This window comes from Solea senegalensis, linkage group LG20 (assembly GCF_019176455.1).
Source record: "Solea senegalensis isolate Sse05_10M linkage group LG20, IFAPA_SoseM_1, whole genome shotgun sequence".
Classification (NCBI taxonomy): Eukaryota; Metazoa; Chordata; class Actinopteri; order Pleuronectiformes; family Soleidae; genus Solea; species Solea senegalensis.
Genome location: NC_058039.1, coordinates 6,315,144 through 6,339,233, shown reverse-complemented (window position 1 = coordinate 6,339,233; position 24,090 = coordinate 6,315,144). Strand labels below are relative to the sequence as shown.

Sequence of the window (24,090 nt, the reverse complement as noted above, 5' to 3'; positions counted from 1 at the left end):
ACACAGAGGGTAAAACTAAATTTAAAATGATAAGACTTCCTCTTTCTAAAGAGGGCAGTGTCATATTCTGGAATCTGTCTAATTTGTTTGGTCATTACTCAACTTCTAAGACATTTTCTTCCTCTAACAATTTGTCAATAAGAACAGAGGACTACACTTCTTTCATCAGAGTTTGCTATTTGCTGTCCTGCAAATCACAGCTATATATAGAGAGACATGTTTGCCACAGACTTTAATGTGACATTTATATCTCTTTATACACACTGTTGTATTTTTAGTTTATTTATCTTTGTTTTTAACTTTATTTTTAGGTGATTACTCGCTTCTCGGTTTTAGATACTGGCTGTCAGATCGTCATCCCGGTTTATTTGTTCTAAATCTGTGTAAATGTATGACTATGCTTACTGGTCAATAAGTGTGGACCACAATCTTCATGTAATATTAGATATCTTTTTATTAGAAATAAATCACATTCATTTTGTGCTGTGAAAACTGTACATTTACCGAAGGTAAAGACAGAACATAAAAAACAAAGTCGTGACAAGGAGATACAAATGGGTATTCAATACGAGTAACTCGAGGTATGACTCAGGCTGTGGGAAAGACAGACGAATTTGGAGGGACAGGGCAATTAGCTGGTAATAAATACTGATCAGGTACTGACAAAGTTATCAAAAATGCACTGTTACAGAAGACATGAGGTTCGTTTACTCCTCGCTACACAGCGGAGAGTAATTACAGATATCCCGAAGCACAGTTTAGAGATATTCATAGGCTATCATTCACTCAATATAATGTTGACTTTATAGAAGTACAATTATCTACCTGTCACAGCTCCAAATATGGAGTGTTGTGCTAACAAATCTCTAGCAAATAAATTCCTTGAATTACTATAACAGATTTGTTAAACACTATTCTCATAAAGCATCTATATGCTCTGTAAATATGAGGAAGATGGTATAAAAGTTTTGAAACATTGGTAAGAAAAAACTCCTGCCTAAATCACAATATCAGTCTTGCTTGAGCATCAAGCATCCCATCATATTGCACTATTTCACACTGATGGCTAAAACACAAATGTGTTGAAGTCTTGAGGACCTGGCACTGGGCAGGAAGTCGTATTAGTGCCAGGAGCCTCTGCCTGCTCCAAGAGTCCTGCAAGGCTGAGAAACAAAAGGGCGATGATGAAAGGTCTCACTGACCCTCTTGAATCCATATATATGCGACATGGAAGAGCCTGCCTCTTGTGCCAGCTGAGAGGAGGAGGCGTGTTGTCCACCACCACCTCCTCACATTTCCACACAGCGTTTCCCAGAGTGCACTGCTCTTCCTGTGTGAGAGTCTGTGTTCGTCCTGGTGCTGGTGTTTGGTATAGAAGCAGAATGCTGGAGAAACCAGGACATGTTGGGTATTGAACCACTACCTCCATCACCACTCACTATGTTTGTCCCGATGCAGTCCATATGGGCTTAGAACACATTTCAGATGAACTGGATCCTTTTTTCTTCTCTTGGAGCCAATAGAATTGTTATGTAAAAGAACAAAAAATAATAAAACTTGTGCCTGACAGTCATAAGGTGAATAGAAATTCAAATGAATTCAAAAGGGACAACAACAGTAATAGACTGAACACTGACGGTAATCATTAGAGCATTACAAATCCTGATGGAAAACAGCAGAGAGAGAAACAATATCAGCATATTCAGTTCTGTTGTAGCAGTTTCAGGTACGAATCAGTACAAATAAACACACAAACTGAAAAACTGAAAAAGAAATGAATAAATAATCAACGGTGTGAAGCTAAAATGTGTGTGCCCATCACACAATGTGCCCGAGTGTTGGACTCCAAACATGAAACTGGTCCCTTTGCTCTCATGCCTTGTCCTAATTTGGAACCAGGCTGGCCGAGAAGCAGCCGAAAGTTTTGCAGTCGTTCCTTCCGGGAAACGGGGAGGATGCACTGTTTCAGTATCATTAGATTTTTCTTCAAAGTTGAGTTGAAGGAAAAAGAAACACAGACATGTTGACCACATCTTCTGAAACCCAGGCAAAAGGGTTCACGAAACTCCCGGTGAAGCCTAATGGAACCGGTCCGGATCCAAGGAGATCACTGTTCATTCCACTAACCCCTATGCCCTTCAGAGCACTGTGACAAGAGTGAGGTCCACACAGAGAAGCTACATTAAACATCCCATCTTCACCGTCACTCCTCCATCTCGCCCTCTGTTATTTCCTGCTCTGGATAAGGCTTTGAAGACACTGATTCTGGGGCCTACTCTCTCACTTTCCCCCTTTCTTGGTATCCCCTACTCTATCCATAAAGGATTACTTTCCCAACCCAAAAAGGTGACTGAGGTGAAATCAGGTGGCTTTGCCAGACCCCCTCCTCCCCTCAGACCTCTGTCTGCAGATCGATAATGTCCTGCCCCACTAAAGGAATAGTGGTGCCGGTTTTCTCCCAATCCACAGAGTGCAGTTCCAGAGGCGAGGCAGCTAGGGGCTCCATGTCTTTGCGCACCCATGCTGGAGGTGACTGTGGTATTCCCCGGACTCCCTCCCATGGTCTCTCCAGTGGTGCCTGCTGTTTGTCCTGTTGAAGCACAAGGAGGAGCCACTTAAGCACTGGTGTCTCTCATCAGCAACAGAGCAATTCCAGATTTAATCAAAATGTAATGGATTTCATTGCATCAAAAGGGATTTTCTAATGATGAAAGACATGTTGTCATTCAGGGAAATTATTCTGCCTTGAGGCAAGTGTAATATCTGATGGTATGTCTCATTTATAGACATCAACTTTGAGGTATGTGTGAGGTTGTATATAAACACTCACGCTGTGGTTCGTTTTGTCACTTCCACCAGAAGACACACTCCATCTCACAGACTATAAGAAGGAAGGAAGAAAATAAATCTTTATTTATTTGACCTCAATGTAAACAACAACCACAGTTTAATACATAGATCACTGGTTGTTTTGTAAGGCCGTTGTGTATATACAGTACATATATATATATATATGTATATAAGTATATAAAATGTTGCCTCTGTTGTATTTTTTTTTTCTTTTTTTTCTTTTTTTGCATGACCTGGAAATGAGTGTCAGTGGAAATGGAAGAAAATGCTTTCAGAATGATGTGTTACCTTGCTGTCAGAAGCAGGTGACTCTCTATCCTTCTCAGCATGATGTAGCTTCCTGTTTAGGTCCTGGAACATGTTCTGGTGCCGTTTCTTTGTGTGCATAATTTTCTTTAGGGAGCAAAGAAAGGAATGATTTAGAATTGGTATTGCACATTTCATATGCTATGTATTTTATGCAATTCTTATTATCTTAAGCAGAGATAATAGCCAAACAATATTCACCTCAAAGTCCAACTCAGCATATCGGGATTTCTGTCTCTGTGAAGAAAAGACATGCAAAGAAAATTGGTTTAATGTCAGATCAATTTAAAAAAAGGTGCACAAGTATTTGATCAAATGATTTCATTGAACCTACCTCCAAGGAGCTCATGGAGAGCGTGGAGATGGTTTCACTCTTGGACATCATGGAGTTCATAGACTCGAAGGTGTTCTCCAGGCTACTGTGGGTGATGTGAGACTCACTGGACATGTTGTGGATGTTCTGGATGGGCGAGTCTCTCTCTGAATACGACACGCTGACCTGGTCACAAGGAATTGTCTTGATCCCAAAGGCAGCCTGGGGCTCAGCAAAGGGCCCACCAAGGTGCATCAGTCTGGCCTGTGGCAGCTGGTCCACGCTGATGTTGTATTTTGTTGCGTCATCTTTGGGCTTGGACCTCAGGGTGGAGGTAGTGTTGGGCATGAGGACGTAGCCGCTGCCATCAGACATGCTGCCCTCCACCTGAGCCCGAGCAAGATCGGCATCAAGCTGCTTGAAGAGCTCTCCCTCGCACACGTACACAGGTTTCCCGCAGGTTGGGTCCACTCCACCCGCCAGCCTGCTCTTCTCTCTCTTCAGGGTGAGTGTGTGGCTGGAATATTCGGGAACGGCCTGCATGTGGCTCTTACTGGGGTTGGATGGCAGGGTGTGGAAGTTGGAGCCCATGGGAAGAGGCATCTGTGGAGGAGGCATCTTCTCTTCGGAGGAGCTTTTCATTCCTTGTAATACAAATGGTGCAAATGTTAAAACATAATAAAGAACCATCTCACATCTAAAATACTGGCTAATTAAATATGTTCTCTTTTTATGCATGACCAGATGTTTTAAGTGCCAAACTAATAGATATGGAAATGCAAATGGAAAAATGGTTAAGGGCATGAAAAAAGTGGATGTAAAAGTGCTTACCTTGTCTGCTTGAATCTCCATCCTTTTCGTTTTCAGACTGCTGATAAAAGAATAAAAGAATGTTCGTTCAGTGCTTAATGTAAGCACATATCCATTTGGGGGTAAAATACAAGAGGCACTCAAGACATTAAAAAGGCAATAAGCCAAGAAATTTACCATATGCTGGGTGTGGCCATTGTGAAGGGAACTGCCAGAGTCTCCATTGCCATCGTCCTTGCGATCCACTACTCTGCACTTTACAGCTTCTTGAACCTAATGAATGGAGCGAGGGGAAAAAAAAGTCAGGAATTTCTGTACCCAGCACACATAACTTCATAAACAACTTTAATTTCCGTTTTATTCATCTCATCTAAATGTTTTCTTTTACCTCTCTACGCAGAATGCAGTGAACCATCACAATGATGAAGCCCTCCAGAGAGTCGAACACGGCAAAGAGGATCTGGAAAAGGGCTGAGCGGCGGTCGGTGATGGCCAGGACAGCGGACATCCAGGTGAGGGCCAAGAGAGGCAGAACCACGCAGGAGCTCCACAGTGATGCACTGCACAAAAAGAAACAACAAGGCTCGACTCAACAGGCTCATACAGGTGGCTCTGCAATATTTCTCTACTGGCAGAGATCTATTCTCTCACATCATCAATATGCCTGTAATGTGGGCAATAAGAGCAATACTCAGGTGTACAGAGGAGATCAATAAGACCTACCCAGCTCTCTCCTTCAGCTTCACATCGGTGATGCCGTCCTTGGATACCAGCTTGTTGAAGACCAGAATACCAATGACCATATTCACCTGTTTGTAAGAAAAACAAACATGGATGAGAAAATGTAATAATAGATAATTCATTTACAAAGAGACTGTGTATTGCGAAGGACTGGGAAAGTCAGGATACACACCAAAACAACAGCTGCAGCAGGGCCAACGAATGAGTAGAGGAGTCCGCCCTCAAGAGACAGCCAGCAACTATAAAAACAAAGGGGGGAGAGGTTTAATTTTGAGCTCAGGGATGGAAATCTCAGGATAAATCGATAGATAAATATGATAATAATTGAGGCTCGACTTACTAGGTGACAGTGCCATATCCCTTAGCCTTTGTGAAACCCACTGACACAGCAACCACCAGTGCAGGAAGGCCTGTAAGATGAAAACATGCACATAAAACAGAAAACATTAGCACATGAACACAGACAAAAGAAATGCAAAAGAAGAGGAAAAGAAGGGACAGAAGAGAGGAAACTTAAGTGCTCTTACCCCAACCCAAGCACAAGAAGCGCTTGCGGATAATGCGGTTGCGCAGACGACCAGTGACAGCCATGTAGGACTGCCAAGCTTCTGTCAGCACCCAGCAGAAGGAGGAGAGGAAAAAGAAGTGCAGTAAAGCAGCCACAAGAGTGCACACCACCTGTGGGAGAGTGAGAGGAAGCAAAGGTGGAGGGGAAAGATGAGAAATCTGTGTCAGTGGCACTGCTACCCAAAGACCCCAAAGCAGCAAGTCTCAGAAGGGTTTAGAGAGAGGTTAGGATTGGCTAGAGGAGCTTCTTACCTTGTTGCGAGCCTGAGTTTGTCCGACAAGAATGAGGGCATTGGAGCATATAATGGAGAGGCAGAAATTGATGAGGATAACGGAGCGCTCAGAGCGGATGTACCTGGAGTTTTTGAAAGGGGAGAAGAAAATAATAAGGTTAGCTGGGGATTTGTGAGAGGAGAGAGAAACCGGAGCACAAAGCATATATAGATATAGGCTGAAATGGCGAGACTGAGCTCAAAGGTTTACTTACTTCCACACAGAGACGTAGATGATGATGAGGAGCAGCAGGGTGAGGGAGGAGACCCCACAGCCAACGATGAGAGTCACGGATGGGAGCAGTGCCTTGTCCATGATCTACAGAGAGAAGACAAGACCAAACATGTCTCTTAGAGCTGATATCAAACACACATACATGAAGAGAGAAAACCAGCACTGTGACACACACACACACACACTAGTGAAGCCTCTGGGTGTGTGGTATCTGGAACAGCAGACGGCTCCCTGTAGGCAAACAGCTGAATGGCACAATCAGGCCATGGATGAGGCAAGGTGACCCCAAGGTGAACATGTCAGAAAGATGGAGCGGCAAACTAAACAAATGGTCAGGGTCACTGCGTTTCTCCATTGAGCTTTTTAGCCAGCAAATGAGGCGAGCAGGATACTGCACATAGATCTCCATCCACTGAGCTGGGGGGTTGTTCAAGTCCCAGGGGCAGTTCAGGAGGACTGCTGTATTGAATCATTAGTCTGAGATGTCACAGCAACCTTCTAATCACTGACAGACATCCTGAGCTATTCTTTGCTATTCTCTTGATAACACTTTCCCACCATGTTGGTGTTTTGGTGCCAAATAGCAGCTCCTTGCTCACACCCCTGCTGCAGGAGTGAAACAGGTGGACCATTATCACCTGTGCATTAATCTGCCACCACCTGCCCTTCTGATCTCTGACAGCAGCTTAGCGCTTGCCACCGTTGGCAGCGGTGACCATCCCATGTTTCAAATCGCCCTGGCACTGAACCTCTGGTGGAGGAAATGGAGCATGGACCGTCTTATGCCTGTCTTCCCTGCTGCTCGTTCACCTGGAGCGCTGATGGGTCACTTGTGCACACACAATCTCAGCTGCTTAAGACTTCACAAATCTCACGCTATCTATATGTGTGCTTTCACTGCCTCCATCACATTTGTCTGTCTCGCACCTTCTCAGGAGGCTTTGATAAGGTTTTGAGTTAATTCCACACGTCTGATCTGTCATCACCCCACAGCGTGTGATGAGGAGATCCTTGATATGGTGTGATTATAATTTTGGAAATGTGCTGAGAGGAAGGCAGGTGAGAAAGAGCGAGGTGGCTCCAAAAGGTGAGTGAGAAAATGTCCTGAAATATAATAAATCTGCAGGTATCAAATTAGCACAGCTAGAGGGGAAAGAAATAGACACCACTTTGGCCTTCGTGTGATTTATGACGGACATAAATTCTGATCTTACAAGTGTGTGAGGCAGCGCATCTAATACTTCTACCATTCTTGATAGTGTCTCAGGATTTAAATGGCACTACACTGAGCCTTGAAGGATTATTCCTCTCCATCTCAATATGTGATCTGCATGGACGCGACTGATATCAAAGCACAGCTGGTGAGGGCCAGCCTATGGCGGCCAAAGACTAATTTACTGTGGAAAATTTGTTTAAAAATCTATCCAACTACATCAGAAGCACGGCGGAACAGATGGCAGATAGCAGAGCGGTGAGATGTCTTTTTGCTTCAACCTTTATCTGAGGAAAGAAAAAAACAGAGTTTGTTCTGTTCTGTCTCTTCCCAGTCTCTGTATCTGGGTTGACGATTGCACCATGGGCTTCTGAGTGAAGACAGACAGCCAGTTTGACCTAAATATAAAGCACGTCCTTGACTGAATCGTGTAATTTTAAAGAAATGTGAAGCGGGTAAAGGAAGAAAAATGTACGTGGAAACCCTTAAACATTCACGTTTTTCATTTTAAATTGGTGGTAAAGAGCATCTGCTGTAAAAATCTATGTACAGCAGATGCTGGACCATCATGTTTCCAACACTGGAGTCTTGAACCTACACTAACTTGAATAAGCGCTAACACACTGCAGTATGAGGCCGTTTTTCACGTCTCCTGACTCCCTTCTCTCTGCATCTCTGAAATTGCTCATATGATTTGCAGTGTGGTGTTATTAAAAATGTCCACATCAAAGGGACGGATAGGGAAGTGGGAGGAACCATCAATGCATGACCAGACGTCTATGTCTCATTGGTCCTCCTCTCTGACATTTTAAGTCTCTGTGTCCGAAGAGGAAGGAGGAGAGATGTGTTGGACGTAATGGAGAATTCAGAGATACTGACAGACGGATTGATTGGCGCAGCTGCCTTTTTACTGTCATGGGAGGCTGGAAGGAACAAAGGTTTATAGGTGGCGCTGTTCAGACTGACATCGGCAAGACAAATCAAATGTAGGATGTAAACAGCAGGTTACACACTGAATTGATTTTTCAGCTGAAGAAAAACACCGCAGCCCAGATTGAGTTCAGTTGTCTTGCCACTGAATGCACGGCGAACAGAAGAAAGGAGGGAATAAAAAATAATTGCAGATGTACATTTCCTCACACTAACGAACATCTGTTGACTGTCTTCTCTGTGCAGCAGCAGCAGCAGTCACATGCACAGCAGAGATAGACAGAACATTTCCTCTGTCCTGGGGGGCTGTGAAGAGGGGAGGGGAGGGAGGTGGTGTGAGTGTGTTTTTTTTTTCCCCACAGCACCTCAGTTATCAAAAAAATCACACAGGCCGAGTTTGCCTGCAGAAGCCGTTGCCACGGCAACTAAAGAGGAGCAGCTTTAGAGGCAACACAGTCGGGGGGGGACATTACACATTGTCTTTTTGCGCATAATAAGATTTTCTTTTTGTGCTCAAACCATGCACACACCCTCTGTCCCTGTGTATTCAATCTGTATGTATTGATGTCAAATGTAATTAAACTATACATCATAAAACACATAAATAATTTAATTTTTCTTGCAACCGATTGTTATACAATCTGCAATAAATGTTTTCGCGCAAGCAGCTGCACCAGTTGTTTTCCACTGCTGCAGTTGCCCGACAAACAACAACAAAAAAAACATCGACAACATGCCAGTATGCATGTCAGTGTTAGTGTCCTAATTGTGAGTCGCAAGTGCAAAATTCCTGCACATCATCAACACGTTGGTCGTTTTGTTTTGCGGTCAATAAAAACGGGGCATCGAGCAGCGACACCTGCACGGAGACAAAGAGGCAGCGCTGTCTTCAGCAGCAGCAAAAACAAAGTCCACACTGCACCGCATTCACACACACACACCATAACATTCAAGACACAGGGATAGAAAAAAAAAAAAACATCGCACAAAATCTCACATTTTTGTAAAGAAAGGGACAAGAGCAGACTTACCGAGTCGAGGTTGACGCGCGCTAAAATGGCGAAGGTGGAGGGGCTGTCACACACGCATTTGGTTCTGAATGAATGAACGGGGACGGATCTGCAGCTCCGAGCAGACCAAGAGCCAAGCAGAGAGGAACTGCACGGGGGAGGAGAGGAGAAGAAGGCAGCGACGGGTTAGCAGGAGAGGAGAGATCTGACAAGTCTCTCATGTGAAGGGATTTTTTTCCCCCCTCACACACATAGAACCTTTTAAATATATAGGCTATATATATATGTATATAGGCTATACATATATATATACATACATATATATATATACATACATATATATATATATATATATATATATATATATATATATATATAAAATACAATATTCTGCTTATCTGAGTCAAAGCAGCACTGATACATATGAAGATGTAGCTCTGATGTTTTATTTAACATGCAGAGCACACATATACTGTATATATATAAAAGCATATAGGTTTATATAATCTGAGGTGCTCACTTGCATCTCAGGGAGCTTAGATAATGACTTTCACATTTATGTGATTAATAGCCATCTGTGCCATGATTAATGATGATAGGCCTTCATAAATCTCAATATTAGCATAATCTGTATCATGGTTTATCTTTCCCCCAGTAGACACGGGATTATTGGCAACACTTGGCCAGTGCACGCATGGGGACAAAGGACACCATGTTCCCTCTTTTCAAAAGAAGGATGTGAATGTGAAGACAATATGAATTATGATTGTGTGTCTGCACTGCGCTTGATTCTTCAACATCAAATTGAAGTTGTCTTCTTTGAACCTAATATACATGCATAATTATATGTTACCATTAAATGTTTTTATTTTGTGCTAAGCCTGATCAGTAGGAAAAACAATCAATAATGGGTGCTTTCTCAAATGAGATGTACTTCTACAAATCACTGAATCTTAAGTGCTCAGTTCTAAGAACCAAAGATCTGCCTCTGTGTTGGCTGCACCAGCAGCAGATGCCAGAGAGCAAAGAGCAGAGAGGAGGTTAAGGCAATGAGCTGCATCCTCAGACTAACCAACGCATCCAGCCTGTTCCAGACGGCTGCAGGGGAAAACTAAAATGGCAGTTCTGCGTGCTGTGGTCAGGTTGTCATATAATGCAGATACTGGGATAAAAGGTCATGTGTAATTCAAAGTAAATATAATAATATATGTATTTTGATTCTGCGCTGCAAATGGATGCACACTGTTCTATCTGTATCAGATTTCAGTGGCCAGAGAAGATAATCGACCACTTCCTGTGATCAGAGTAATCTCAAACATTTGCAGGTCTGCAAGCAAGCTTTGACCCCTGACTGTGCCCCGAGCAGACCTTCTGCCAGAACCACTGTCTGTTTCCTGCCATTAATCACATCCACTGTCAAAAAAATGTAATTTGACTGAGGCATTGAGGCACACACACATTGGCCTCCCTCTGAATGTGTATACGTTAATTACATTTTCTTCTATGGGTCTCTCTTTTTTTTGCTTTTACTTATAGTTTGACAGTGGCTGTTATGGTTTATGGGACAAAGAGTGACAGCACGTGTGTGTGTGTGTCTGTGTGTGTAGGGGGCAAAACTATTTATATGCAAATGGTGCACCTGTGTATTCTTGAGGAGGACAGACTGAGTCTGGGGGCTGACGGATCCCAGCCCAGGCCACTAGGCGTTTCTTTCATAAGTCACTTAAATGCACACAAGCATCTGTGAGGGAGTGTTGCTATTGTCTGTACATTGACATTCTGATTAGTGTGTCCTGTAGGAAGCTACTATGAATCTATGAACGTACTGCCTAATGTATAGAGTGCGGTCATAAGTGTAGCCTGTATAGTTTTCCCTCCTGACAATGTTTTAAGAAAAGCAGTGAAGTGTCACTAAGTGGACGTTTTCATATTGCAAGTCTGCATTAAGTATGTCAGACCGCCGAGTGAGCGAGACCCGGCGCCCCTGGCAAACATGTTGTTGCTCTGTCCTCTCCAGTCTGAAATGATTCAGAAATGGCGGAAACATTATTGCTCTCTGTCTGGTGACTACGTGACCAAAGAGGGAGGGGAGGGTTGTAATGTTTCTATGCAGTGACAGATGCATGACTGAACGGACTGTGGCTATAATTGAGGGGATGAACAACAACCATGTGACAAGACCAGCCAGGACGGAACAGTTACGTGAGCAATGAAGAAAAACAACACTTACGCTTCGCTCTCGTCCCATGAGAGGCACGTCTCATTTATGGTGCCCTGCAAAGGAACACACAGATGGAAAAGTCAGTGTCAGGATTCTCTACACCAGAGGGAAATGTGTAGGTTGGGACACCATACTATAAACGTGTGAGATGCAACAGCAACAGTTACAAGCCACCTGCCAGCATTTCTTGCCTCCCTCCTCCGCAATACAAATATGAAACCAAAACAGGTTTTTGTTCGCTGCAGAGACTAATTACTGCACGTGACTTCTCATCATCGTCATCATCTACTGATCAGTTGGTTATACTGTGATTTTTTGCCAGGTTTCAAATGGCACAAGTGTCTGTAAAAGTCACACGGTCACTGCAAATGTCAACAAAATGTCAGGCTCTGTGTGCACTGCAGCGAGCAAACACCCGTGAGGAGGCTGATATATGTTTTTCAGAAGACTCCATTAAATTAGGGGGGACTTACATTGTGGAGGTGGGGGAACTCGATCTCGACTGGGGAGGACACGAGAGTTGATGAAGGATTGACAATCACTGACACCACCTTGGAGTTGAGCAGGGTGGAGTTACTGTGGAAAATGAGGCCATTACACACTCAGTTTGGTGCAAATGAGACATTAGAGCATATTGACTTAGTTCAAGGTTTGATGCGAGGCTGAATAGAAAAGATTTAAGACAGAAACTGCAGCAGAAAATAGAGAAATCTTCTAGCTAGGGTGCCATCTTGTGACAACAAAATATACTTCATGTCGAGTCAGTTCTATACACACAAACGCAGAAAAATTGATTTACCTCTGCAAGGACAGAATAGAAGCAAGGTTTCTGTAGAGGACGATGCCTGTCACAAAAGCATCATTGCCATCTAGAAAGGAGAAATGGCCTGTTTAGAGTCAAATTCAACAGTGGAACATCAGCTGATCAGCTTCAAAGTAATGATGTCTGTTTGACCTTACCAGTCTGTTTAATGGATGAAGCATCACGGGACACAGAAATCTTCTCCTCTGAGGTCCTGACCCAGTCAAGCATGCCCCTCCAGCCTTTCACAGGGAAGGTGAAGTTGGAGATCTCAGACGCAGGGCGCTTGTGGATGCTCAGCACTGAGATGGACAGAAATTGACAGAGGCTTTTGTTAGTGAACAGTCAACGAAATGAAGAAAACGCTGCCAAGGAGACTTTCTGTCTCATACGTCATGTGTGTCTTGACCATGTGAGTAGTCATTTCTCTCTCAATCCTGTGAAAATGTCACGTTCATGGAACCAAAAAGAGTTACACTAAGTCACCAAGTGTGAATCAGAGTGTGAGAATTACAGTTCCTCTTACAGTATTTGACAGAAGTGTTTCTGTAAGCCATGTGTTCTGTGGAATATTCTCATAATCGCATGCATAACATGGCACAACTGACAGAGCAAAGCTGGTGGACTTGACACGCTGTTCAAGTGATAACTGATGCATTCTGCTGCTGCTGCTGATGATTATATAGACTCAGAGACGCAGGTGAGGTTAAGATTGATGCACTCTCTGGCCAGAGAAAGGACACATCACCCTGACTAGATATGAGGAGCTGACAGAGGAAATCAATGCTCACCAAAATTCTCGGTCACTTCATAAACGTCTTGGAAGCCGCTCATTTGCAGACCGATCATGTTCACAAAGTCCTCGACCAGGCGGAAGAATTCTTTAACACTGGCACCCATCTGGATTAAAAACAGGGAAAAGAGATAGAGGACGAGTCAGAAAAAGGGAAACGGAAGATAAGGGCAGTGGCAATTTCCTCTCATATCATTATACACAATTGACAAAATTGGTTTAATTGTGCACTTAAACGTGGCTGCAAAACGAGAGCTCCATATATGGATTTCCTCTGAAGTAAACTGTAGTTTATTCTTTCAGAGCGCTTAGCAGCAGAGTGGAGGGAAAAAAAGAGAAAGAAAAGCCACACTTCTTGCTGCTATGCAACCTCACAACTTCCTGAAGGCCATAAATGGGCAGGCTGTTGATTCATACACAGGTTTTTTCGTCCTCTCCCTCTCATTCAGTGTAAGGGAGGGCTGCATGACTTGCGTGTCTCTGACGCAGAACTGCAGTGATGTGGGCGCAAGGTGTGTGCTTGGATGCGATGTTCTGTCTGTGTCCCTTTACAAATGCCATCAGTATGTAGGATGGCATAGAAACTCACAGACTGCAAAGTGGGCGTTGTGATTCTCCCTGATTCAGTCGCACTCTGCTCTCTCTTGTTGTCACCTTCGACCGTTTGCTTTCTCTAGTTGCTGGGGTCTCTGTGATTCAGTTAGTGTGTGCACAAACACGCATTTACTCTCTGCAGAGGGAAGTCTTTTGTTCACTAACTTTTCTGCAATGCCCTCGTCTTTGTGTAGGGATATTGAGGGGGTAAGGAATACGTCAACAGGTGGTCAAACAAGACAAAGTAATGCTTAATTAATTTTTCTTTCCTACGTCATGTTCTCTTTGCTCTTACGTGCTGTGTTTGAGTGAGTAAAAGGGCATTTCAGAGAGTTAACTAGTTCAAGTACGCCATCAACGCTCCACAATTTTGTCCAGGAAATGCTCATCTCACAAGTTCGCTTGTGAGTGCCCCCCCCAGCCCATAAACACATTCTTATCACTTACCAGCTGTACTTCTTCCCATTTGTCACGATGTTCCTCCTTCAGCAGGTTGCTGATGGTCTGAACGTAATTCTGCAGATCATTAAGACAGAGGTGTAAGAAGAAACCAAATCCAGCTTTATTAGAAGCTATTTTGGTCAGAGAGGCATGAGAAAGACTATTTCATAATATCACGTTTAGAAATGTGCATAAGGTGTCATAATTGAAAATTAAAAAAATCACAGGATTTCCTCTTACCACAACATCAGCATTACTCAGTCTCTGCCTGGAGCCGTTGAACAGTTCAGTGGTGTTCTTCAGGGTTTCCATAATGGCTAAGAGGTCACCACTGTACTTGGTCCCTTCATCAGAGGAAAATCTCAGACGTGAAATCACCTCAGCAACCCCATCCACGCTCTGCCCCATCTGTGCTTTGGAGATGTAGTCCCTCGACTATTGAAGAGGAGACAGGAGGTTAATCTGAATGTCTGACACTTACTGATTTGACCACATTAGTGTAAAATGAGAACATGGCAGAGGAGATATTTAACATTTTAATTAGGGCACTTTGTCTTGCAGGGCTTACCAGCATCTGAATGTTTTCATAGTTCTTGGAGACACACTTGATGTGAGTTGGAGTCTCCCATGAGGCAAGACCTACAGCGTCCAGAGAGCACCGGCGCAGAATCAGACCTGTTAATGAAAGGAAGTACTTGTAGCTGGTGTGATGGGCATAACAAACAATTAACATCTCCAAGAAAGCGAGGTCTTCAATGTCACCGCACCTGAGGCATCAGCAGGGCAAGCAATGGCAGCCATGTCTCCAGCTGCGGTTTTCTTCCAAACAACATCTCCAGTGTGTTGCTCAGGGCAGATCTCATGGGGCTCTGAAAGGTTCGAAGAAAAATACTACATGATGATTTGTAACTAATTTATTTGCTTATCGGGCTATATTGTAATGAAGATGCTGCTGTGAATTGCTTTGTATTGAAGTCACAAACCAGGGCATCTCTTCTCACTGCAACGCCTCTGCTCTCCCTTTTCACCAGGGCAAGGTTCTCCACCAAAGAAAGGCCCCTCACAGACTCTCTGTCTCTGCTGAATGCCTCCACCACAAGTCTTGCTGCAGCTGCCCCATGAGCTCCATGAATGCCAGCGTCCGTCAACTAAAGACAGAGAATATTTCACAGCATGAATTCTGCTTTTACATTGCATTTGGAAAGTGGTTTTAAAGATCTGGGAGTTTGGTTCTGTTTCTTTACCGGGACATTCTTTCAGGAAGCAGTTGGCTGTCTCTTTCCAGCTGCCGTGGCACTCAGAGCCACCATAGGATGGCCCGTTGCATTCCCGTGTTCTCTGCATGGTGCCGTTGGAGCAGGACGCAGAGCATGCACTCCAGGCAGCCCAATCGTTCCAGAATCCGTCCACTGGAGGGAGACAGAGAAATTTACATGCAATTTTAGTTAGAGCAGCAAGCAAGGACAAGACAGACTCCGAGGTCACGGGCATCGAGATGCAAAACACTGATTTATTAATATTTCAAGTTAGATGAATTCACGGAAAATAGATGGAGGACCTTATCTGACATTTAAACATGACTGCATGTGCTTTCCTTCCTAAAATCAAGTTTATCCTATCATTAGACGGTCGTAGATGATCACATTCAATTTGTAATCATTAGCTATTGCTGTTACACGTTGCCCTTTAAAACTGTGTGGATTTTCAATGTTAAATTGGCCAAAAGAGAATTTATATCTTTGCTTAATGGGCTATTAAGGGAGGACTCGATTTCCTTAGCCTTTCATTTTCAAAAGACCCATTGACTTCTCCTAACAGGTGCACTGGAAGTAAACGAGCTGCAGTGTACAGTGACATCTGCTGATGGCCACATGTAATTGCAACAAAGCTATCTCTTGAACTGTGAACCATCTTCTTTGAAAAAAGAAGATGGGACTGACTGTACCAACCGAGGCTGTGAGTGAAACACGGGCGAAATCCTTTCAGCACACGTGTAGGTGGCAGAATGGGAAAGAACGGGCTAATGTATGAGTCAGTAGTTATTATAAAGACTTTGAGTCATGCCAACAAAGGCTTTTATTCTGTTGATGTGTCAGATGTAATGTCAATCTGCCACTGCAGTTGTTGTTTGTGATAGTGGTGGTGCCAATAACTGGTTTAATTGGCTCTTATTCAGTGTGAATCAGTTAAGAGGCACGTATCACAGAGTCAGTTGTTATGAGAAATAATAATTTGCATGTGCTTAAATGCAAATCAACAATTAAAAAATTATTTTACAAAGTAAAACTCACCAGGGCAGACAGCAATGTTGCAGAACTTTGTTTGTTTTGCAGGACCATGGCAAGGCTGTCCTCCGTTCTGGGGCTGCTTGCATGTGCGGGTGCGGTCACGGTAACCACGGCCGCATGTGGATGAGCACAGGCTCCAGGGGGTCCACTCATCCCAAGCACCATCAACTGCACATGAAGAAAAAAAAAAAAGAACTGTCTCAAAACTATGTTTTAAAATGGTGCAATTTTCTGACTCAGAATACCAAGCTGTGGGGTGTGCACTACAGGGGCTTTCAGTAAATCCTCCACAAGGTGGAGCAATCCTCCACTCAATCCTACACATCAAAACTATAATTTGGCTGAAAGTGAATTGCACCTTCCTTTCCATACTTGAAAGCTCATTATGTGAAAGTTGACAAGTAACTATCTTGCCTCCACTTCTTGTGAGAGAGTACTTTTTTTTTTACTTTTTCTTTACTCTTTATCCGAGTATACATCAGGCACTCACCGGGACAGACGGCTGTGTTGTTGCAGGACCTGTTCTCGCGCAGGGGTCCGATGCACTGGGTGGTGAAGGAGGAAGTAGCACAGACGCGGGTACGACTCTGCCAGCCTTCCCCACAGGTGACTGAACATGAACTCCAAGGGGTCCACTCATCATTCTTAGCATCTAATGTGCAAAAATAAATAAATAAAGAATAAGAAAGAGTCAGCACTGATTAAGATTAATCGGTATGCTTCAAAAACTGTGTGTTTAAAGTAGTTTTTGTGTAAAATTTGCATTGTGAATACATAAATGATCTCAAATAAGTCACCTGTTTGGGTTGCAACAACTCCATAGTTGGAATCAGCAGTTCCGTCTCTCTTCAAACCAATGATGGCCCCTAAACCCTGGCTCCTGTTGCGCTCTTTGCCTGAGAGAATTGGAAGAATTACACGATTAACACACTCAATAGGAGCCATCTGCAGCCAAGTGCTTGCAGCTAAATGAAAGGCAGGCTTACCGATGCAGAGCTGAGGGTTGCAGGCCCGCCCTTCTTCAACTGTTCCTTCACAAACGTCGTTCTCTGGCTGGCAAGTTCGGCTGCGCACCTGGACTCCGCCACCACATTCCTGGCTGCATGCAGACCAGCGGCCCCAACCAGCCCAGCCCTCTGCAAAAGAGGTCATGAGAGAAGAAGCTTGAGCAAACTGTATGACAACTACAATAATGTCATTGAATTTGTGTTGTGTAAAAGTTGAGAAGTTGAAAGTTCCCACTTTCTTTGCACAAAAGCATGACCCAAAAGATGCTGCCTTGATGAACTTTGTCAGAACAGGAAATAACATTTGTTTTAAATGCAGCTAAGGAGAATTCTATGTTAGCAGGGAGCACTCAAGCCGATAGGTGTTCCATTTGAAATGGTGATTGTTCGCTTTTAACCACTCTCCATGTGAACCATGACAGAGTGGTATGTGAGGATGTCAGGTGGGTTGCCATGACGACTAGGAGTGCTGCACTTCGATTTCCTCTGCCAGTTGACTGAGGTCTTTGTACTCTTGTCTGCTCTCCCCACCTCCCCACCCAAACTAACACACAGACATGCCCTCTATCTCTCTCCAAGCCCTGACTTCTTGCCAAGTGTTAAACACTAGAAGCCTACCTCTGAAAATCAGAGAGCTGTGGGTGTGTGCAGTTCAGGTGGTGCTGCCACTTAGGCCTTAAGAACTCTGATTTACTTCTCATTGCTTTGTGGTGGCAGAGTGCACACCCTGTCTGTGCCTCTGTCCCACAAACATGGATCATTAACTTCAGCAGCTCCTAATCCCTTGTAATCACAGAATGATTACAGAGCTGTGTGAGCTTCAAGCACATGATCTCCCCATCAACTGTCCAGTCTCGTGGAGGCCAGTTCAAAACAACACACCACACCTTGGGGATTACATAGTTTTTGCTAGTTTCAATATAGATAAACCAGGTGGAATTATAGTTTAAGTTTACTTTGAAAATAAAAACAAACTCACTGATAATCTCAGCATCACGTCCATTATCTTTGGGAACAGGAACACATTTCTCAACGTAGACGCCACCCCTGTAGCAGCTTCCTGGTTTCCTCTTTGGGGCCTCCCAGCACTGGCAGGGGGTGTTCATGATGCCACAGGGATGATCATGGGTGCTACTTGACAGGCACTTCTCCAGCCACTGGCACAGCATCTGGCAGGCGGGCATACTTGGGTTCCTCTTCCCAACAACCAGGAATTCAGCCTTGAAATCACTAATATCGCTCTCCTCTGCCACAAACTCCAGCCCATTCCTTGGTGCCACCTTGCGGATTTGCAGGAACTGCTTGGTTGACTCCAGGTAGGTGACAGTGGTTGAAGCGTCGCACAGCCGGACCACCTCGTCGAAGCTCTCCATGCCCAAGTAGGTACGAGAGGTCTCAATGAAGGAGTCGAACTGGAAGGTCCTGATCTGGCGGGGCACGCAGGAGTCGGTGGGCTTGGTAATCTTCATGTAGACTGTGTAGCGGCGAGGATCAGGGTTCTGCAGGGTCCAAGAGCATGGTGAGGAAGGGAAGGTCGTTGTAGAAGAAAATACGCCAAAGAAACGACTCTGCTCAAGGGTGGCACAGGTTGCAGAGGCTGGGCCAGAGGGAGTGCTGGAGGTCGAACCAAACAGGAGGAAGAGGAGGGCCACACAAGGGCCGGTGAGAGCTGACCACGCCATTGTGTCAGCTGAGATCAAGGATGCTGCTGCTCTCTTCTGTGCTTCTGTGGTTACTGGTTACACCAAGGTTATTTCGTTGACTTCTTTGTTGCAAGTTACTGCACTTGTTTCAGATCTTCTGACTTATCTTTACAACCTCTCTGAAGAACTGATGGACTGATTTCTGAGCTTCAGACAATCTGTCAATTGTATCAGAAAGGGCGCTGCAGAGAAATAAGGAATGAAAAAAGAGGAGGAAAAAATCTGTCAGTGCAAAGAAACCTTTTTGCATATGTGTCACAGTGATCATGGATTGCATTTGTCAAATAATTTAAATTCATCAGAGATTTGCCCTCTGATCAGTATCATAGCGTTTCAGGCAGATTCAATGATCTAAATGCCCAGATCTGCAGGACATAATTGCTCTAGCAGTGCAATTACAGTCCTTCACAGAAGGCTAGTATCTCCGAGCTCTTGCTCTTCCTCCCACACAGTGAACTGATCTGTGAATCATGTGCGTCAGTCTGACGTTCATAGATGCATTGCCACCGGCAACCACAGACGCTTATTAGTTTCATTATTTGTGCGACACACTCCTCCTCTTGAGTGGTAAACAGGAGAAATTGTCCGTCTGTGACCATGGTGAAAGTGTGATTACATTACCTGCTGTGGCATTTCAACAACTACTGTGGAACTATTTCCTGCACACACAACAGTCCACTGATTAAAGATAAAACACTTTTCTAGAATGACAAATGACAATCATGCTTGCATAAGTGCATGCACAATGTAACTTCAGCAATCACCTAAACTTCCTTGGATCAGGATGTTTAATGCTGCTCTGCAGGAAGGCTACATGCATTCAAATAATGCATGAACAATTTTCCCTCATTTAATCTTTTCCCATGTAACTCATCTTGCAAAGATAATTTGTGAACACTTCACTGTATTTGTAGTGACTCTGACCCGTGTCTCTGAATGACCAATCCTGCCTGGAGAGAGCCCCCCGAGTCACAGTCAGGGTCTCTCTGTTCCACAGGAGCGGCTAATGTAAAGGGAGATGCTCTGTGGATCTCAAGCCAGTAAAGGAAACCCTGTTGCCCGGCAACATTTTCCTCAAGATGTCAGGATATTTGTGTGCCTTTTCATGCTCTGCGACATATTCTTACCTTTGTCACTAATAAGAGTCTGCCGAACAAACCACAGATATCATCATTATGTGTGCAAATGATGTGATCAGGAATTGGATAATGTTTGCATGAAGGAAGATTCAGGTCTGTTGTAAAAGACTGCAAGTAAAAGTGAGTGAATAATCATGTGAAAGGGGCAGTGAAGAGACATGGCAGCACAACTGATGCCTATTGTGATGTTCTCTTTGAGAGGCACCTGCACTTTTCAGGCAGAGACTTAATAATTACCATCCGCACATTTCTTTTCACCATCTCTCCCTCCCTCTCTGTCACCCTCTTCTCTCTGCACACAACACAGCAAAGACCTCTGCTTTGTGTAGGTGGGCACCAACTCCCCCGCCTCCCAACAACCGGAAGCACCATGAATGGCAATCTGATGAGATGCATGGTGGAGAGAGAGAGGTCCAGCTGTTGAGGGAGAACTCTCGAGTGCCTGTTGCTGTTTGTCTACGTGCTCGCGCACCTTTTTTCCCCGCCTCAACTTTCTTGTCCCTTTCTTTTGCTTTTTAAATTTGCTGTCGTCAACGACGATTTCTACAAAGCAGGCACCCTACAGAGTGCGCAGTTTGTTGTTATGGTGACAGGATTTATTTTTGTGCAGATCAGTGTGAAACACAGCAGAGAACTTGAAAATAACAATGGGCAATCTGCTCTCTCTTTTTGCTGGTGTGCACAGTTTTGTCGTCTCATCACAGTCGCTGAAGGCTTTCAATAATTAAAAGAGAAGCAAGACTGCAGATGGATGTCTGAAACATAATTGCACCAGAAAGCTATGAAAACAACATAAATCTTATTAAAGTTTGAATAAATTAAGACCTTATCTGATGGTTGTCATACCCTGTCTATGCTGTAGCTTTTGAGATTTTTAGTCTGTGGCTCAAGACATGTTTCTTTTCCTTATGAAATGATGCATTTTCTTTCATGCGTGTGTCCAGTTGAAGACACAGAGAAAAGCAGACTCTGACCTCACTCTTTTGCAACTTCCTCTCTTTTGTTGAAGAGTAATGTGGCTATTAAACAAGCAATCCTTCATCCACAAGTTGCTCATGCTCTTTCTATTGCAGTGCCCGCAGCATGTATGATGTGCAAGAAACTTGACCACTTTGCAGCTAAAAGCAACAGACAGCTAAATCAAACAAGTCACTGCAGATGGCTGATATTAAGTCCCTGGCATCAGGGAAGAATGTGGTAGTGCTTGTTCATAAGGTGTAGTCATGGTCTTACAGATAAGTAGTGCAACTTACCAGGCATTTAAAGTGAAGTGAAGTGAATGATATAATGCACAAACATGGTTTGAGTTTTTTGTAAGAAAACACCTAAACAATCACACAGCCTTTGGGATACAAGCACGTCAGAACGTGTTGTCATGCAACCTGTTGCATGAGACTAACTTTCACATGGCCTCATCCAGCATGATTAACAACTGCTGTACATAAGAGAGGGAAAAACTTGAAGTCAGTAAGACATGATGGAAACCGTGAGTGTTGAAGCTGTAATGAATGTTTCAAAGTGTGAAAACAGAAACTTGAGAGTTTAAACTCATCATCACTTTACAGCTTCGCTCATGAACACATTGCACAATAATTCACACATAAAGCAGAAGCAAAGACACAAGGCTCGTCGCTTCTCCTTACCTCAACTAAGTGAGTGTTGCTTGAAGACCGGTCAGCGGCTCTCTGTCCCGTCGTCCAGGTGTCTCGTCACTGGACTCGGTCACAGCAGCGGCTGAGTGAATCTCAAAGTCTGACTCGGCTCGAAGTCTTCAGATCTTGCGCTCTGGCCAAAAACTTTCGCAGCGTTCGAAGCGGCGGAAAGAATGCGCCAGGTCCAAGCCCGACCGCGAAGGGTCGATCCCAAGTTCCAGTGCAGTCCACTCTCACAAGCAAAGAAAAAATAATGTGACTCTAACCAAACTCCAAAGAGTTTACTACCAACTTTCTTTAGTGGCTATATCCAGAGAAACTGGCTTATAGCGGAGTGACAAATTGGTTGTATCGGAGCTCCAGCAGACAGTCCGCAGAATCGCTTGTCTTTTTCTCTCTAAGCTCCAGTATAAATGTTGGTAATTCTACTCCCGGCTTCGGAGTCTTCTTGCTTGTGGTCTTTGCACTGCAAGTGGATCCAGTCTCAGTGTAGCTCGTGGCCTGCTCCTGCATGTATATATCCACCCCCCCCTCCCTGCCTCATGATGGAGTTAGTGCGTGGATGGCACACTGGAATGAATGAGACAGCACCATGGACAGCGCCGACACGAGGGGAGGGTGCGGGGGAGACGTGGTTGTGTGAGTATGCGCGCGCGCGCAAGGCAGCGCGTGCGTAAAGCTGTGTGTCAGCGCACAGAGGAAGGAGGAGGGAGGAGAAGAGAGAGGAAGGGAGCTGAACAAACTTTACGCAGAGCTTAATAATACTGCCGGTGTTCCAGGTTGTGTTGGACGCAATGAAGAGAGATGAGCTGACATTTGTGCACACAAAGGTTTAGTGACGGCAACGTTGTGCTGCATTATTTATGACACCTTCTTATGACAATGAACTCGTTAGTTAACAATAAATGGTTGTAGGTTTTTTTTTTATTTGACTTTTTCATGTGTAGTTTTCGCACACATTCGCCTATTTTTTTTCCTCTGAGACCTGAAAGGGTTAATCATATTTTAATGCAGGGGTCAATTCATAGTTGAATAGTCATGTGCGGTGGGGTGTAAATGACAGCAGCGCAGACAGCGTAATGCGCGCGCTCTTTCCGGCGGCTGTCATAGTGACGGTACCTCCACAACCAATGGAGGTGCAGACGATGCTGTAATACAGGAGAGGAAACACAGGCGCGCGCTCTAACCCTCCCTCCCTATGTCTAACTGCCTCTGGCTCTCTCTCCAAACACACACACACACACACACTACATACACAAACACACAGGACTAGGCGTCACCAACCCCCTCCCCCCCCTCTTCTCCCTCCATCCCTCCCTCCCCTCCTTCCTCCACATCCTCCTCCACCACAGTCTCTCTCCAGGGAGGTGGGCGGATCTGGGGTAGTTCTCCAAGTGTGGAAGGGATAACCTAACGTGGGTGTCTGCCTGTTGGTGTGATGGGAGAGAGAGAGAGAGAGAGAGAGAGAAATAACGAATGAATGAACAGGCCTGCTGTCCAAAAACAACATGAGTCAGGAGGAGGAGATGATTCCACGGTGATCATCATCATCAGTCATTGTCCTTCCTCTGTGCTGTCCCCTAGGTTTCTTCACGCACACACGTCTGGTGGGAGTGAGAATTCACTACATGGGAATTTTTAGATCCCACGTCTTCTTGGGGGAGAAATTACTGTAACAACTAATTATAAATACTACTAAAAGTGCTGTGTATTATTATGTGCATCAGAATGTGCACCAGGGCAGTGGCTAACTTGACCTGAGGTTAAGGTGACCCTTCAGGACTGAAACCACTCTGCTCAAATTATCTGGGAAATGTAATCTATTCTCAGCTAATGTACAGGACATGTACCCAAGATGAACACACCACACAATGTCAGATTATTACAGAGCAAAGTAATTATCCTGGCCACACTGTGTCTATACTGTATATATATATACACATATATAAAGCTCAACTTACATACGTCAGCTACATTAAGGCTTATATTTATTAATTAATAATTAATTAAAGCAAATGCAGCTGGCAGTGGCTATTCCTTTGTTTTAAGTTGGAAAAAAGTCTTTCAAGTTTACCTTTGGACTGTTGTTCCAAGACCATGGACTATTTTGATTGACACGATTTTTAATTTTCAGCTTTCAGTCAGTCTATATATACGTTATATATACTTTGAGTATGACTGCATTAACAGCAGATTAATTATT

The 24,090-nt window shown here is 44.1% G+C and overlaps 1 protein-coding gene across 3 annotated transcripts; it reads right to left on the bottom strand.

The window, feature by feature from the left end:
• Window positions 1-436: 436 nt before the first annotated feature.
• LOC122786862 (adhesion G protein-coupled receptor B1-like) lies at window positions 437-22,315 on the bottom strand. 3 transcript variants are annotated; one of them, XM_044053369.1, is made up of 32 exons: window positions 21,879-22,315; window positions 18,373-19,278; window positions 17,373-17,522; window positions 17,184-17,282; window positions 16,877-17,038; window positions 16,390-16,554; window positions 15,343-15,507; window positions 15,082-15,246; window positions 14,866-14,967; window positions 14,667-14,773; window positions 14,339-14,533; window positions 14,105-14,173; window positions 13,062-13,170; window positions 12,429-12,572; window positions 12,268-12,337; window positions 11,942-12,044; window positions 11,478-11,521; window positions 9,269-9,395; window positions 6,075-6,178; window positions 5,840-5,942; window positions 5,548-5,698; window positions 5,361-5,430; window positions 5,193-5,259; window positions 5,003-5,088; window positions 4,668-4,839; window positions 4,457-4,552; window positions 4,301-4,337; window positions 3,491-4,113; window positions 3,358-3,393; window positions 3,139-3,243; window positions 2,831-2,881; window positions 437-2,590 (listed from the first exon to the last, which is right to left on the bottom strand). In XM_044053369.1, the coding sequence occupies exons 2-32, from the start codon at window positions 19,073-19,075 to the stop codon at window positions 2,393-2,395; spliced, it is 4,578 nt and encodes a 1,525-aa protein (XP_043909304.1). In that variant the 5' UTR covers window positions 19,076-19,278; window positions 21,879-22,315; the 3' UTR covers window positions 437-2,392. The 3 variants fall into 3 exon arrangements, with proteins under 3 accessions (XP_043909304.1, XP_043909303.1, XP_043909305.1); XM_044053368.1 differs by having other exon boundaries at window positions 4,301-4,340; window positions 21,879-22,314; XM_044053370.1 differs by lacking the exon at window positions 2,831-2,881 and having other exon boundaries at window positions 4,301-4,340.
• Window positions 22,316-24,090: the final 1,775 nt, after the last annotated feature.